The sequence below is a fragment of the Ursus maritimus genome, unplaced genomic scaffold (assembly GCF_017311325.1).
Source record: "Ursus maritimus isolate PB19 unplaced genomic scaffold, ASM1731132v1 scaffold_18, whole genome shotgun sequence".
Lineage (NCBI taxonomy): Eukaryota > Metazoa > Chordata > Mammalia > Carnivora > Ursidae > Ursus > Ursus maritimus.
In genome coordinates, this window is record NW_024424230.1 from 35,139,235 (window position 1) to 35,153,940 (window position 14,706).

Below are 14,706 nucleotides of genomic sequence, written 5' to 3' on the forward strand. Positions count from 1 at the left end.
AGGCCCAGCGCCAAGACTAATGGCCTCAAAGTACCTTCAGCCCCAGGCACCGGACTTCCAACCCCCTCACAGTCACCCAGGAACTGCAATCACCACACCAAACAAGCACCTGGCCGCCATTTCTGAAAAGGCCCACAAGATGGAGATGTCACTGCAGGAATGGGAAGAGAACGCGCCCTGCCCTCCCCAACTTCCCAGACAAGTTTGCTCTGGTGTAATAATCGTTGCTTGTTTGTCTCATTTGAATACTCAACATGAATGGTTCAAATAATCTTGTAGTTTTTTCTTTAAAATATATTTAGAACGTTTCCATTCAAAAAGCACACTTTCAAAACTGAAGCATTTAGAAAGTCTGCTTTCATGAAACACTTGCATCTTGCATCCCTGAAGTCCTGTGCAAATAGTTCTGGTTTTCTCATTTTCTTTTGTTTTGGCATCACTCGACTTCCAATTTCATGGAAATTAATGTTACGTTGTTTCTGAAAGAGAGCCCTATAAATGAAGCTGTAATAGGAGATGTGGAGATGGATTCATTTTAATACCCTTGCCTTGGCTTAATTCTGTATATTGTTTCTTCTAGGTCAATTTATCATTGCAAATTTGATTAACGTCCAATATACGAGTATGCTTGGGAAAAACATGGAAAACTCTAAGCTCACAATGATGCCTGGTGGTATTTGGGCCGGTTGTAAGTGGCCCAACATGCCTGAAGGGGTGTTTTGGCTGGCCTAATTCTCCTAGGACTTCAGGGAAAGGAGTCTTACTTCCAAATCAAGGGAATAGAGTTCTAGATCTTTCCAGTACTGCACAGCACCCTGATAAGCTGTTTATTCGTCAGGAGTGTGTTAACAGAAGATGTGGTTTCTCACTGCAAAAATGCAACTATTCTTCTTAATACTTGAACGTCTTTCCTGAGTGTTTCGTTTTGGTTTCAATAATTATGGGTATGTAAAACATCTCAATAATCTTACAGATTCTACTGAAGTATATACCTCAGTAAAAACAATCATATACCTTAATAGGGCAGGAAATCGTCGTAAATGTGAACAGATTATGAGTGACATCCAAGACTCATTAAATATATAGTATCAAACTATATATTATAATAAATACAACTGACATTGTACATTTGGGTGATGGTATACAAATATGAGTTGGAGCTGGGGGCCCTCCTTCTCTCTCTTTTTTTTTTTTTTGTAGTCACCCAATATAAGCCAGCAAGGTTAGAGTAAAACATGGTGGCACAGACAGGCCTGGGGACTTGCTGGTCTTAATAATGAAGCGGCACATCTGATGTTTCAAATAATTCATCACATGGTTTTGCAAAGCCATAGACGGTGATAGTTGGGGGAAAAAAAACATGCAAATGTAAAGGAAGTGATAAACTCTTTGAAGCTTTACTTGCTAGTGGATACAGTAGATGGTACAGGTAAAGAACTTCTGTGGCAGAGGGTGCTGTAAGAGAGAACAGATGACTTAGGAGAGGAAAGGACCCTGTTACTGGTTTCTCTGGTCACCAGGTCTCAGTAGGCTGCCTGAAGGGATTTCGTGCCAGTATGTTCTTCAAGCCAAGGACCACTGAGTCCACCTCCCTGTGCACCGCCCCCCCCCCCAATATCTCCCTGGGTGTCATACAGACTCCTCATGCCTTGCATACCCCAGGCTGAATATCTCCACCTTCTATTTGCTTTTCTTCTAGTAACTTCTGTCTCAGTTCCTAGTTTCTAACATCCTCATGTTCCAGCAAGCCTGAACCCTCACTCACTCTGCTACCCCTGCTCCCACCCTCCTCTAAGTCTGCCCAAACCCACTGTACCTCTCAAGTGGCCACTGCCCTTCCTGGGCATGGTCAACTCTCTCGGACTCAGAGGCATCTTCTGGTAGCCCCTGCCCTGTGGCCTCAACCCGTGGACTCCATTTATGGGTGTGTCAGAGCACCTCACCAACTGCTTCAAAACCCTAACAGCTCCTGAGGTCTCAGGATGAAGACGAGCCCCATCCCCAAGCACTCTGGGATCCAGCCCCACCCTTCTTCTTTTAATCCTCATCCCCGCCCCACCCCGGGCCCCAGGAGACATGCAGCCAGACCAAGCAGGGAAGGAGACACAGGCAGGAGTCTTTCCAGAGGACTCCCCAGCTCAAACCTGGAACTGGGCTTCCAGGGGATGGAAGGAGGCAGAGGCTGGGGCTTCCCCTTTAAGACCTAGGGGAAATTTCCCCTAAAGCCCAGGGCTTTGGACACCTGCAAACTTCCCATCCTTATAACTCGTCAACTTCAGGGTTCTCCACACTGTTCCCCAGCCAACAAGTAGGTAATTCACCTGATCCTTCAACTAGTGTTACCACCAGCTCTGCCATAGCCAGGCCCCAGGTACTATGGGGGACACAGCAATGAATGGGCCCTGGTCCTTGTTCCCAAGTTGCTGTCCACCTAGCAGGTACAAGACGTGAGATGTAATATCAGAAACACTCTAATATTCCTGACTTTGGCCTCAAATCCCACATCCCTTAAGACAAAGATCCTCTTCATCAGTGACCTCTCTGGGACCAGAAGTGATCCCAGCTGATCCAAGAAGAGGTTCCCCAGGGTGAAGGACAGAGTGTCTTCAACCTAATCAACTTGTTATCTTATTGCCAAGGCCTAACAAAGTCCAAATATGCCCAGGCCAGGGCCATGCTGGGCTGTGGAACCTGAGATTTTGACAGAGTGGAGCTTACATGACACCTTGGAAATTAACGTGATGGGTTAAATAGCTTATTGTACAGCCCCTCTTCCTGGGGCTGTAAAGTGTTGCCTGCTGTCCATCCCAACCAAACCTCGAGTCACCAGCCATGCTCAGCAAAACATACTTCAGAATACACAGATGATGATCAGAGTACGGAATACAGGTTGCGTTTGCTTTAAATTCATGATTTGAGGCAAATGATCTTGGGGAATTGCTCTTGTCTAGATTTCTGATCAGTCATGAGCCGCTGGGTGTTCTATCTTAATCACATATTGTCACTTCCCACTGGACCCACATGGTGGGGTTCACACTTTCATGGGTACCTTTCATGGGTACCTTTTCATTGGCTCATCAAAACCACCCTCTAAGGTAAGAGTTGGCATAAGTGGCATTTCACCCTCAGGGATTAAATAACTTCGCAGTGAGTATTTTGGAACCCTAGCCAGTCTTCTCTAACTCAGCACTCTTGCCCTATAAGGGTAACTGTTTTTAATTGTTCTAAAATTACAGGTCTTACCTTTTCCTTGTAAACACATCCTTGTGCAATCACTCGCTTCCAGAAGTAATAATTAGTTAATTTCTAGTGGTCTAATACTCTTGCCAAGTTACATTCCTTCCATGGACCAGTGCAATTCTTTTCTCTTCTGGTAGGTCCTGGATTAATTACCAAGGTACTGACCTTTATGGGCCCACTATCTCCTGATTTATATGGAATTAATCATTCAAAGGTAAAAACTGATGTGTATAGGACCAAATACAGACCTTACACAAAATCTAGAATGGTTTCTCATAGGTCAATCAAAGCATTCACATTTAAATATTTGGGAACAAATTTTTATACTTTCTATGGAAAGTCTGTAGGCAGATGAGGCAATAGTAACAAATATCACCTCTAATAAAATATTTACTTTGTAGGTAGTGTGAAAGAGAAGATATTCTTGCCCCCGGACTCTATTATATAGAGGAAAATACCTCAGATTCTGCTTTTTATTTATACTTTTCCTTTAGTCCCTCAATCAAACGGATTTCCTTCACTGGACAACAGTGAAGCGATCAGCATGCTTATAAAACCTACCTTTCCAGCCTGGCCTCCTGTGGGGGTGAGAGAGATGACGTGGGGGTGGTGGGCACAGTAGATCCAGAAGGTCTTGAGTGATAAGAGGTGTTGCCAAGGCTGTTGTATCTAAATAGGGTCAAAGTTTAAGGTGGGGAAGAGGGTGGAAGGACAGAGAAATGAGTACAAGTCAGTAAATGAAAAACATTTATCAAACTATCTTCATTTTTGCAAGAAAAACAGGCTTGGAAATGTTAATACCATTAGTGATTATTCTAACTTAAAGAGATTTACTAATTGCTTTGTTTTGATTACTTCTCATTTAGAGAGGTTTCCCAAAGGCCAACCCTGTTAGGCAGCAGGATTTATGATAAAGGGTTTAAATAAAGCCGTCATCTTTCCTTGTTAAATGTACGTTAAAATTCTTTGCTAACAAAAAATCCAAATTATTTTCATTTGAATCTATGAAGATTCTTCATGCCTCTCATGGTGCTACAACTAGTGTTAAATCCATCAAAGATCTGTAGAAAATACCAAATGATTAGCTAAACCAACATCTTATTAAAAATTCTCCAAATCAATGCCATTCATTAAATGCAATCTTGTCACGTGACCAATGACCAAGGAGAAAATGTCCTCAGATCTTCTGAACCGATCTACTGACCAGAGGTACACGGATGCACGATTTCAGCCAGTATTTCTTTTTTTTTTTGTATTTTATTTTTTTGATTTTTTTATTATAATATTTTTTATTATATTATGTTAGTCATATCCCTGGTTTTTGATGTAAAGTTCGATGATTCACTAGTTGCGTATAACAATATTTCTTTTGAACCAAGAGTACAGCCACCGGGTTTAAATGAGCCTTTATCATTTCCCAGTCATCTCTGACAAGTTTCAGGATTTGTTAAATTCTAGAGTTTTCTGTTTTTCAGAATAGCTGTCCTTTAGCAGTTTGCACTTAGCTATCATCACTGTGTATTCCCAGAAAACAAATCATCCCCTGAAGCCCTTGTGGGGGGGGGGGGTGGAGAGCCGACACCCATGATTAGTTACAAATAATGAGATTCAGCGAGTTCTGCCTCTCAACCTAGTCAGCCACAAGGCAGGGCCAACTCCTTCCCCTAAACTAGCAGGGGACACTGTGTGTGGGTGTGTGGGACCCCCTGGGTCACTATGATATAAGCGTACAAAGACCTTCCTACACACAGTGAATCCAGTCCAAGCGCCCATCAACAGAAATCAGCATGAATCATTTTGGGAAGCAACTTAACTTCAAATGTGGATATCTTTTCACAGAAGCAAGCCTACTTTTGGGAAGCTAACATAATCTTATGATTATTTACATATTGAAAATGTCATGCATGGCGATACTCACTGGAACATTACTAAGATCATGGTGGAAAAGCTGGAAATTACCCAAGTAGGTAACAACGCAAGAATGGCTAAAAATTGTGATCTGTTATTTATCAATGGAATATTATGCAATCATTAAAAATGATTGCCAATTCTGTACAGGATAGCAGGGGAAATGTTTATATACAGGCTGAAGCAAAACATCAGAATATTTATACCAAGTTAGATTACAACTGTATAAAAATATTCTCAAAGATCAAAAGCTTTGTATAGAAAAAAATTAAGAACAGGTCATCTATTTTAAAAAGTGGAATATAGACATACATTTTCCATTTGACTTCATAGATTACATTATTATAACGGGAAATAAAATATTTATATTACCCCAAATCCATCCTGTGCTAAGTCTGGTCTGCTCAGCTACTGCTCCTCTTGTGTATTTGGTGTCACACGTCAGGCCTGTGCTTAGTACCCAGGCATGCCACCAGGCAGATGACGGCTCAGATCACACAATCTTACTCTACCGGCCTCCTCAGTTAGCACAACACCTTCATGGGACTTGGTTTCTGGGCTTTCCTTTTCTTTTCTCTTTAAAAACCCACCATGCTACATGTCTAACCGGTTAACTGCTTCTCCATGTGAGGGTTGGTTTGACTTTTCGAGAGTGCTCCCAAACCACAGGGCATGGAGAAGGCAGAGAAGCAAAGGATGAGAAGAACATACAAAGAAAGGAGCGGCAGAGAAAGGAGAAAGCAGCTCAGGAGCGGAGAAGAGGGAGAGAAGTGGGCAGAGAGCACTGTGACGTGGGTAGGGAAGGAGGCTACCATCAGGAGCTGAGTCCTCAGGGAGCCGGGGCCCCTGTGCTCAGGCTTCAGCCCTGCATCTCCCAGCCGCCTGGACACCCAGCTTGTTACTCCACGCAAGCGTCTAAAACAATGCCCTTCCCACCAAAAGTGGGCATCTTGGAGAATGTTTTAACAGGATTACTTTACTAAAATTGAGTTTAAATGGCCTGATGGAAATAAAAACAAGCATAACTCATATTCCCCCTGCTTTGGTTTTTCTAATGGCTGAGCAATTAATTCGAATACCTCACAGTCTGTTCAGTTTTGCTTCTCAATTTCAGCCCAACGAACTAGATCATACGACTCACTCAGTCCACTATACTTTTTTTTTTCCCTTTGGTACTTTCCACGGACTAACTGGTTGGTATCTACTAGAACTGGTTCAATGGCAGTCAACCACTGAGCTGTACAGACTCCATGAAAACCACAGTCCGTGAACATCAGAAAATTAACAGGTACAAACAATATTTATACAGCATTCAAATTCCTGTCAGAAAAAGATTAATAATTATAAAAAATTCTCAGTTAACTATAAGGCAATCCTATGCACAAGCATGAAGCTGTTTTTCTTAATTTATGTGTATACTCATCCCAGCGATGTGTTTCTATTACTCCCATCCCCCAGGACTATAAGCAAGTAGCGACAACCAAGTGGGAAGGACCTGGGCCCAGGAAAGCCTCATCAGAGGCTGTGAGACCATCACCAGAAAGTCCAGAGTCACCCTCATGGGCTAACACCACCCTGCTGGCGAAGATGAGGTTGCCCAGTTATTTTTATTCCAGTCAAACGTACAGCTCTTAACTTGCACATAGATACTGTTCTCGGAGGGCCTAAGAGCCGTGTTGGAGGCGCTCCATAAAAATCATGTGAGAGATCCAGCGAGCCCACAGTGTGAGACCCAGAGGAGACTCCTAGAAAACCTGCAGTTTGGAGGTGCTCACGGTGGAGTTCACACACTCCTGCAGGCATATAAAGCCACCCTGGAAACAAGAGGAAATGAGCTTCAGAGCCCCAGGCTCTGTATCTGCTCTTTTCTTAAAATGGGTCTGCCTATGGCCTCTCCGAGGGTCTCCAAGTTCTCCTCTCCTGCCTCCCCTCCCAAGACTGCCTTCCGCATTTGGGGGAAAAAAGCAACACCCTCACTCAGGCCAAATCAGCGTGGGGCACTGCTTTGAGCGTCAACAGCTCCAGGGTGCCGGGCAAAGGAGTAGTGCGGGCAATTCTTGAGGGAATCCCTTAAGAAATGCTGAAGAAGGAGAAGGCACTACCTTATCCAGGAGTAAACTCAGAGCCAGGCCTCCCCCACTTTCTTTATCTACCTGCCCACCTGCCTATGAATTGTGTCTAAATGGAATTAAAGTAATAAAATAAGCATAATGCGCTTTTCCCTCCATTGGTTTTTCAAATACCTGAGCAATTAGTCCAAATACCTCACAGTCTGTGCAGTTTTGCTTCTCAGTTCTAGAAGTGAGGTGGTTGTCACAGGGACATGTGCATATTTGAATTGAAACATGAAGTCAGACTTTTTCTGACAGAAATTCAGTCTCATTCGTCTGAGGACAGGCTTTGCCAATCAGGCATATGTAGGTGTTTCCCAGAATTTAATTGCTTAAATCTGAAACCCCAAGGTTTTGACAAAAAGGAATTTAAAGCACATATATAATAAACAAATGACGTCTTTTACAGCTTTTTAAACTCCTAACAAAAAACTTTAGACAGGCTATTTAAAACTTTGAGGGAAGTATGGGGCACCTGGGTGGCTCAGTTGGTTAAGCCTCTGACTCTTGGTTTCGGCTCAGGTCATGATCTCATGGGTCATGTAGGGCTCCACACTCAGAGAACAGTCTGCTTGAGATTCTCTCCCTCTGCCCCTCCCCAGCACCACGTGCATACTCGTGCTCTTTCACTGTTTCTAAATAAATAAATCTTAAATTAAAAAAAAAAAAAACTTTGAGGGAAGTTTCAAAAAATTCTTAGGTCATATGTAAGCAGAAAGGTTGATGGTCACAGTTCTAGATTAATTCTTCTATTAGACGGTGTGTCTGACACCTGCTGCAACTGGTCCTATTTGTGGTGTGAAAGAGCTGTTCTTCAGGTCTGGGTCCCATAAGCCTTCATTCAAATCAAGGCCTAACTTCTTGCTGGGCACCCAGGCCGAGGGTCCCCCAAACACAGGCTCTGGCAAAAGCATTTTGTTGACAAGGACTTGCCCTAAGAACCCCTGGTGGGGAGCGTCTGGGGTTCAGGCCTGGTATTGGGAGCTGCTGTGTAGATGGCCCCAGGCAGGAGAGAGACAGACTGCCTAAAAGAGAGGCCTGCACAACCTACAAGTTAGAACCAGAACCTGGAGCAGGATGCTTGGGGCAGAAACCACTCCCCACTTCCCTGGGTCTCTGTGCCTTAGTTTCCTCATTGTAAATAAGGGTTGGTAACAGAACCTACCTCTTAGCATTAATATTTTAAGATGTTAATTTCATAGCAAGTATAGGGCCCAGCTCATAATATACAAGTGTTATCAATGATTATTACTCTAAGATAGGAGCAGTCATCAGTATTACCAATCATTGATTTTGGACAATTGGTTGCTCAAAATATTCAAACCCTCTGTCCCCCTTTCCCCACCCTGCAGAGAACTCCTAACCCAGGCAATAGTGAAGGGCAGGCACACGGGCACGCAACAGGCACCTGCTAAAATTTCCTTGTGCAGTTCTGATTTACACACCTCCCTTCCTCTGCTCCTCTCTTCAATTTTTACAAGAATTATCACAGCGCTCATACTTAAACAATGTACTTGCATCAATGCCTGTGAAGGGATTCAAACCACAATTGCTTGCCATCTCATGGGGAGCTATGAGCAATCTTTGAAAGAAAAACGCATACATTAGAATAGAAAGAGAAAGCAACAGAAAAGGAAGAGAAAATAAAGACAACCCACCTATTAGATGAGAAAGACCGCAAGTTGTAAGGTTCAGAGGCTGAATACGTGCTCAAAAGGAGAGAATCAGAGGGACTGTTAAAGGAAGGAAAATCCCACTCAAAACACTGCATGGAAAGGGGGCAGGACACTTCACTATATCCTGCAGGTCCCACACCACACAGGTAGGTGCAAGATGTAAAGATTTTGTCAAACCATGCATATTTTTAAAAACCTATGCTTAAAAATCCATTTTTAGTAATTGTATTATAGCAGAAGAGCTCCTTGATTCAAACAGATGACAATTTTCTTCTGCCTCTTGCCTAAATGCTGGTAGTTAGTGGTTAAGGAGTTAGTTTACGCCACAACTGCCCTCTGCTTGGACTGGAATCCACACAAACAAAGCAGAAGGCAAGCCCGAAGGTACAGTCAACATGCTGTGTCCCCTTCCCTGGATGAAGCTCACACAGGCCTCCCAGGAGGCGGGATCTACCTGCTTTCCTTCTGGGACTCGGCCTCCTTTTCCTTGGAGGACAAGGGCGAGTCTTCAAAGTCATAGGAGAAGAGGTGGAAAGGGCTGTGGGGCACATAGGGCAGCTTTCCTATGGTCGGTGATGCCTTCGGGGGACCAGGTGCAGTGGAGGAGGGCCGGGAGGTAGGGGCAGGGGTCAGGGGCGGTGACAGGAGGGCAGGCCCAGAGGACCCGCTGCACAAGGGACTCCCCATCGCAGTGCTGGCTGGAAGCTGTTTTCCCTGCAAGGTGGCACTGGAGAGGGCTGAGGTCTCGGGAGCAGCATCCTTTCTGGCGGGGCTCTGCTCCGAGGCAGGCCTGGCCTCCCTGCTGAGTCAGCAGGGAGGAAGGGAAGCAGGGGAAGGAAAGGGAAGTAAAGGTTAGGAAAGAGAAAAAGACACAGAAACCCCACTACTGTTATGGCCATTTAACTCCAGAATCCAGCTGTTTCTTGAACTGCAGCATGGAAGCCCACCACCAGAAGCTTTGGTTTGCCCAACAGTCCTGGTGCCCTGGGCTTGTCAATCTGGGAGGCAAGGCTTGCCAAACGCAAGGACACATCTCTGCAAACCAGTCTGGCCTCTGGGCTTTCGGAGGCTTTCGTGTGGGGAGTTAATGGAGCTCCCCCTACGGCTCTTCTTCAATAGCTCCCCAGCCTTCCCAGTTTCTCCCCACTGATTGTACTGGGACCTGAATTTCCACGATTTGAATTTCATTTCTTTCTCTCGGTCAAAATCAAGTTCTGTCCTTCACCTAAAAAGCCCAGCCTGGAGGAAGAAGTATCCCCCAAGCCTCAGCGTTTAGGTCCCTATTTTCAGGTGCTTCCTCAAAAGCAGGTATGGAAAAGGACAAAGGAGAAGAGATGCCAGCAAGGAATGGAAAGAGCCATGAAAGAGGGACTGGCACACTCAAGTCAGATTTTGCCCGCCTCACACTTTCCCCACAACCCACATCTACGACTAAGCCCTAGACATCTGGACTCCTTCAGACAGCCCAATTCTGCCACAGTTGTAAACTTTTTCCGTCTTCACAAGACTGCATTTGGACTACTTCAATCTTTGGAGGTACCCTCTTCTAAACGACAGTCTCTGTTCAACTATGCATTTTTCAAACCATTTTTCTTCTCCCGGAGAACTTGACGCCCAGCCATGCCCATCGTCCTTCTTCCAGAATTTGACTCCCAGCCATGCCCATTCGAGAATGGGACGTGATCTGTTTTCTTTTCTACCTCAAATTGGGAGCTCCCTCTGTATAGAAGGGCAGGGACAGAGTAGTTCTGCTGGCCGGATGAGGGGACGGCAGGAGACCTCGCCGCAGTGCTCAGCGCAGGCCCGGAGCCCGTGACATGCACACAGAAAGAGCAGCCAGCAAGCAGGTCACGCAGGGGAAGACACGAACCCAGCAGAAGCAAGCAGCATCTTTCTCGCCACTTTAAGGTCTGAGTGGATTACACCAAGAAATAAATACATCCACGTCAAGGTTAATGAGTGCCTTAGTCACTGTCAAGACCAAGCCCCAGTGTTAAATATGCACCACTTTATTTCCTAAAACTGGAAAGCTTAACTGTAGTTTGATCAAGGACACCTCCAGCATCGGGTCGTACAGAGAAAAGCCCTGACAGAGCAATCCGCCACCATCTACCCGTGGAAATAACAACCCTATGTAAAGACAGCACGACATCAAGAGGGATGCCTTGAAGGTTGCCCTTTCTAGCCAGATTCTTCCATCCGGTCCGAGGTGCTGTACCATGAGAATAGCCGAGGGCGGATGGGTTTGTGTGGGTGGGACAGATCACCCACATGTAAGCACGTATGGAGCCATACCAGCATATACATTGAGGGTCTCCAGGATCTCCTGTGGCAGATTTTCAACCTAAGGTGGGACTATCAACCAAACTCCCTCCCTCCCCAGAGCACCCCTGAGTATCATTACCCCCAGGCATGGCAGTTCCCCCTAGGTGACGGGCTCTGGCTAATGACAACTTTCTCCCCCTGCATTCTGACATGGGTGGCTCACTCTTTGTGACCAGGTCATTCTTTTCTTCTCTCCACACCTGCACCCTGCTGGCTTCTTCCCAGACACTTCCAAAGCAGGGAAACAATCACTAGTTTGTCGGATCAGAGAGGAATCCATGACCCCTGGGAATGGCGGGTGTCTCAGCAGGTGAAACGGACCCCTTTTTCGTGCACTGGTGGCCTGCAGAAAGAGGCCAAGCAGCAAGGAATCACACTAATTTTGAAGTTCGTAAGAAAGAGGTTTCACCCTAATTTATCTACGAGCTTTTTGATTTTGCTTATTTGTGGAAAAACTAAAAATGTTAATTTGCAGTGGTAATCAGTGAAACGAAAAATATTTCAACTTTTGAATTACTTTTGAATGTTAGAAAATGAAATTACTGGTGATCAAATTTTTATCTTTTAAAAACACATCATGTGGGGAAAATACCTATAAAATTAAAAAATATCGGCAAGATGCCTCTGTTAACGTTGCCTGAAGACAGAAAGAACGCATACTTGAAAAGTATGAGCAGAGGACAATAAATTCCCTCAAAAGGCTGTAGACTCAATTACTTTTGAATGTTAGAAAATGAAATTACTGGTGATCAAATTTTTATCTTTTAAAAACACATCATGTGGGGAAAATACCTATAAAATTAAAAAATATCGGCAAGATGCCTCTGTTAACGTTGCCTGAAGACAGAAAGAACGCATACTTGAAAAGTATGAGCAGAGGACAATAAATTCCCTCAAAAGGCTGTAGAATCATGGTACATTTTTCTGTGCTGCATGGGGTGAAAAGTACTCCTGTCCATTTGGATAAAAAACAAACCTGCATCATAAACACAATAGTTACCCACACACTTTAGCAACTATTATGTTGGTAAAATCAATAGGAGGAAGGGGACACATGGTATTATCCTTCCTACAACACTGGAAGAGTTAATAACATTTTCCGAGCAGACACGAACGTCCTTCTAGCCAGTGTCAATCTAAGCCAGCGCGCTAGTGAGGGAGGGAACAGCAGGGAGAAAACCAGTTACGTGATTTTTTTTCTATAAAGCGTGGTCAGGAAGGGACGGTGCAGTTCTCTAATGAGCACGTGCTCAGCTATTTCTACAAAACCAGTCACTCTGGGGCTCTGTGCTCAGGGTACAGCCTGCCAGTGGGAGCCAGTGAGGAAGGGAGATTCCCGAAAGGTGGCTGCGAACTGTGGATTAGGAAGGAACCGGGCTATTAGTGGGAGCCTGGGAGGGTCCAGGCTCAGTACCTGTCCTTGCCCTGACAGGGGGCATCGTCCTCTCTCTCTTCCTCTGAATTGGGCTCCGTGACTGGCTGCTCCTCTTCCTCCTCCTCCTCTTCCCTGAGACAAGGCCAGGAAAGAGAAATGCACAGACACGAGATGGAAAAGCGAGATAAGCATTACAAACAGGAAGATGAAGCAGAAAACAGAACACAACACAACGCTCCAGCTGGCTGAAATGAACAGAACACACTCAGTGTGTTAGGAGAGAGGAGGCAGTTCTGAGATGAGGCAAGTTTAAATGTGGGTAGAGATACAATAACCCAGCGCAGGCCAAGATTCTCTGTCAGGTTGGCTGGATGCCCCTGCCCTGCACCCCTCCCCCCACCACGCGGTTCAGAGCAGCTGCTGGCCTTGGGCAGGCCCCTGACGTGGTTGGCCCCCTCCACACAGAATCAGGCAGTGAGTGTTCCTGGCGGTGTCCAGCTCCTGCAGAAAGCACAGAGTCCTCACTGCACTCCCCCCCGTCCCCGGGGTTAGAAACCACTGAGGGTCAGGCCAATCTGAAACCTACCTCCATGGAGGGCACGGTTTTTACATTCTACTCCCTCGTCCCCAGGGAACTTGGGGCAGGGGGCTGATCTGTTCCCACTTCGAGGGTGGACACGTGGTCCTGGTGGAGTCAACAGTGTCACCCCTGGGATTTCCCCTGGTGCCTTCCGGGATCCGTAACTGGAAGGATACCCCAACTGCGTAGCTACAAGCGGAGGAAGGCTGCCTGTCACGAACGCCGAGCCAAGAAAAGCACAGTTGGGCGGGGGCGGTGCAGGTAGACATCCAGGACGATTCTAGTACTTGGACCCAGTACTTTGGAAGCTCTACCCTAGCCTTTCACTAACGGAAGATAATAAATTCTCACTTGCACTTAAGACAGTTTAATTTGGGTTTTGTCCTTGCAGCTACATGAGTACAGACTTTGATAACCAAATCATTACCCTCCTTTGGGCTCTGAGCCCTGTCAACACCTGACTCATGTCACTCTCTACATGGAACACCTACCCCAGGGCCTGTGGACCTCTCCATCACTTGTGTTCTTGAACTCCAGTGACCTTCACCTTCTTTCACTTCGCCCCTCACACCCTGGACCTCACCGTCACACAGAACCTGTCTACCTCGGAAAACGTACGTTCAAACTTCCTACCCCACCGCCGGCCACAAACCCTCACTCACCCCCATCTCTCATTCCTCTCCTCCCACCAGAACCCCACTGCCATCTCCTCGTGTCCACCCTCTACCTTCTCAACGCTGCCAGCTCCTTCTTGCCTTCAGTCCTCACGAATCCACCTTTCCCCACCCCAGGCATCATTTTGCCAGGATCTTTAACTCTTTTGCCCCCTCCGTCCTTCACTTGTGTTTTCTCTTTTTACTGAAGTATAAAATACATTCAGAAAAGTACACAAATCACTGACATTTCACAAAATAATCACATCCCTATAACCAGTATTCCCTTAATGCTCCCTTCCAATTGCTTCCCTCCCGTACCTCGCCTCAAATAGCGGAGATCAGCCTGGCCGGTTTTTCTTCTGTCTAGAAGGAACCACGTCCAGCTTCTTTTGTTCAACAGAACATTGGTGAGACTCATCTTCGTTGTTATATGCCCTTGAAGAGCACTCATTCCCGTTGTTATGTAATACTTCCTTGTATGAATAGACCACAGTTTAGTTACCCATTCTACTGCTGATGATTACCAGTCACTTTTCAGTTTGGGGTTATTCTGAGTGGGGTTATTATGAGCATTGCAGTATATGTCTTTCATTGAATATGTGTATATATTACTAGGCAGTATGTATCTAGGAATAGCATGTCTGGGTCATTGATGCTTGGGTTCATCTTTGTTAGAGACTGTTAAACAGTTTTTTAAAATGTACATTCCCATAAGTAGTATATGAACATCCTGGCTGTCCCACATCCTTGCCAAGATTTGGCTTTTTCCTCTATTTCATTTTAGTCATCTGTTTGTAGTGACATTTCACTGTGGTTTTAGTTTGCCTTCCCCGAT

The 14,706-nt window shown here is 45.3% G+C and overlaps 1 protein-coding gene across 3 annotated transcripts in view; it reads right to left on the reverse strand.

Annotated features, from left to right (window-relative positions):
- The window catches only part of FHOD3 (formin homology 2 domain containing 3), a 451,796-nt gene that overhangs the window by 105,052 nt on the left and 332,038 nt on the right, over positions 1-14,706 (reverse strand). For 2 of the 3 annotated variants that reach the window (XM_040632587.1, XM_040632586.1), the window contains exon 11: positions 3,802-3,909. In XM_040632587.1, coding sequence (XP_040488521.1) covers positions 3,802-3,909 — 108 coding nt within the window. Of the gene's footprint in view, positions 1-3,801; positions 3,910-8,917; positions 8,993-9,389; positions 9,735-12,674; positions 12,768-14,706 lie in introns of all 3 variants that reach the window. The other variant, XM_040632585.1, reaches the window with a different exon arrangement.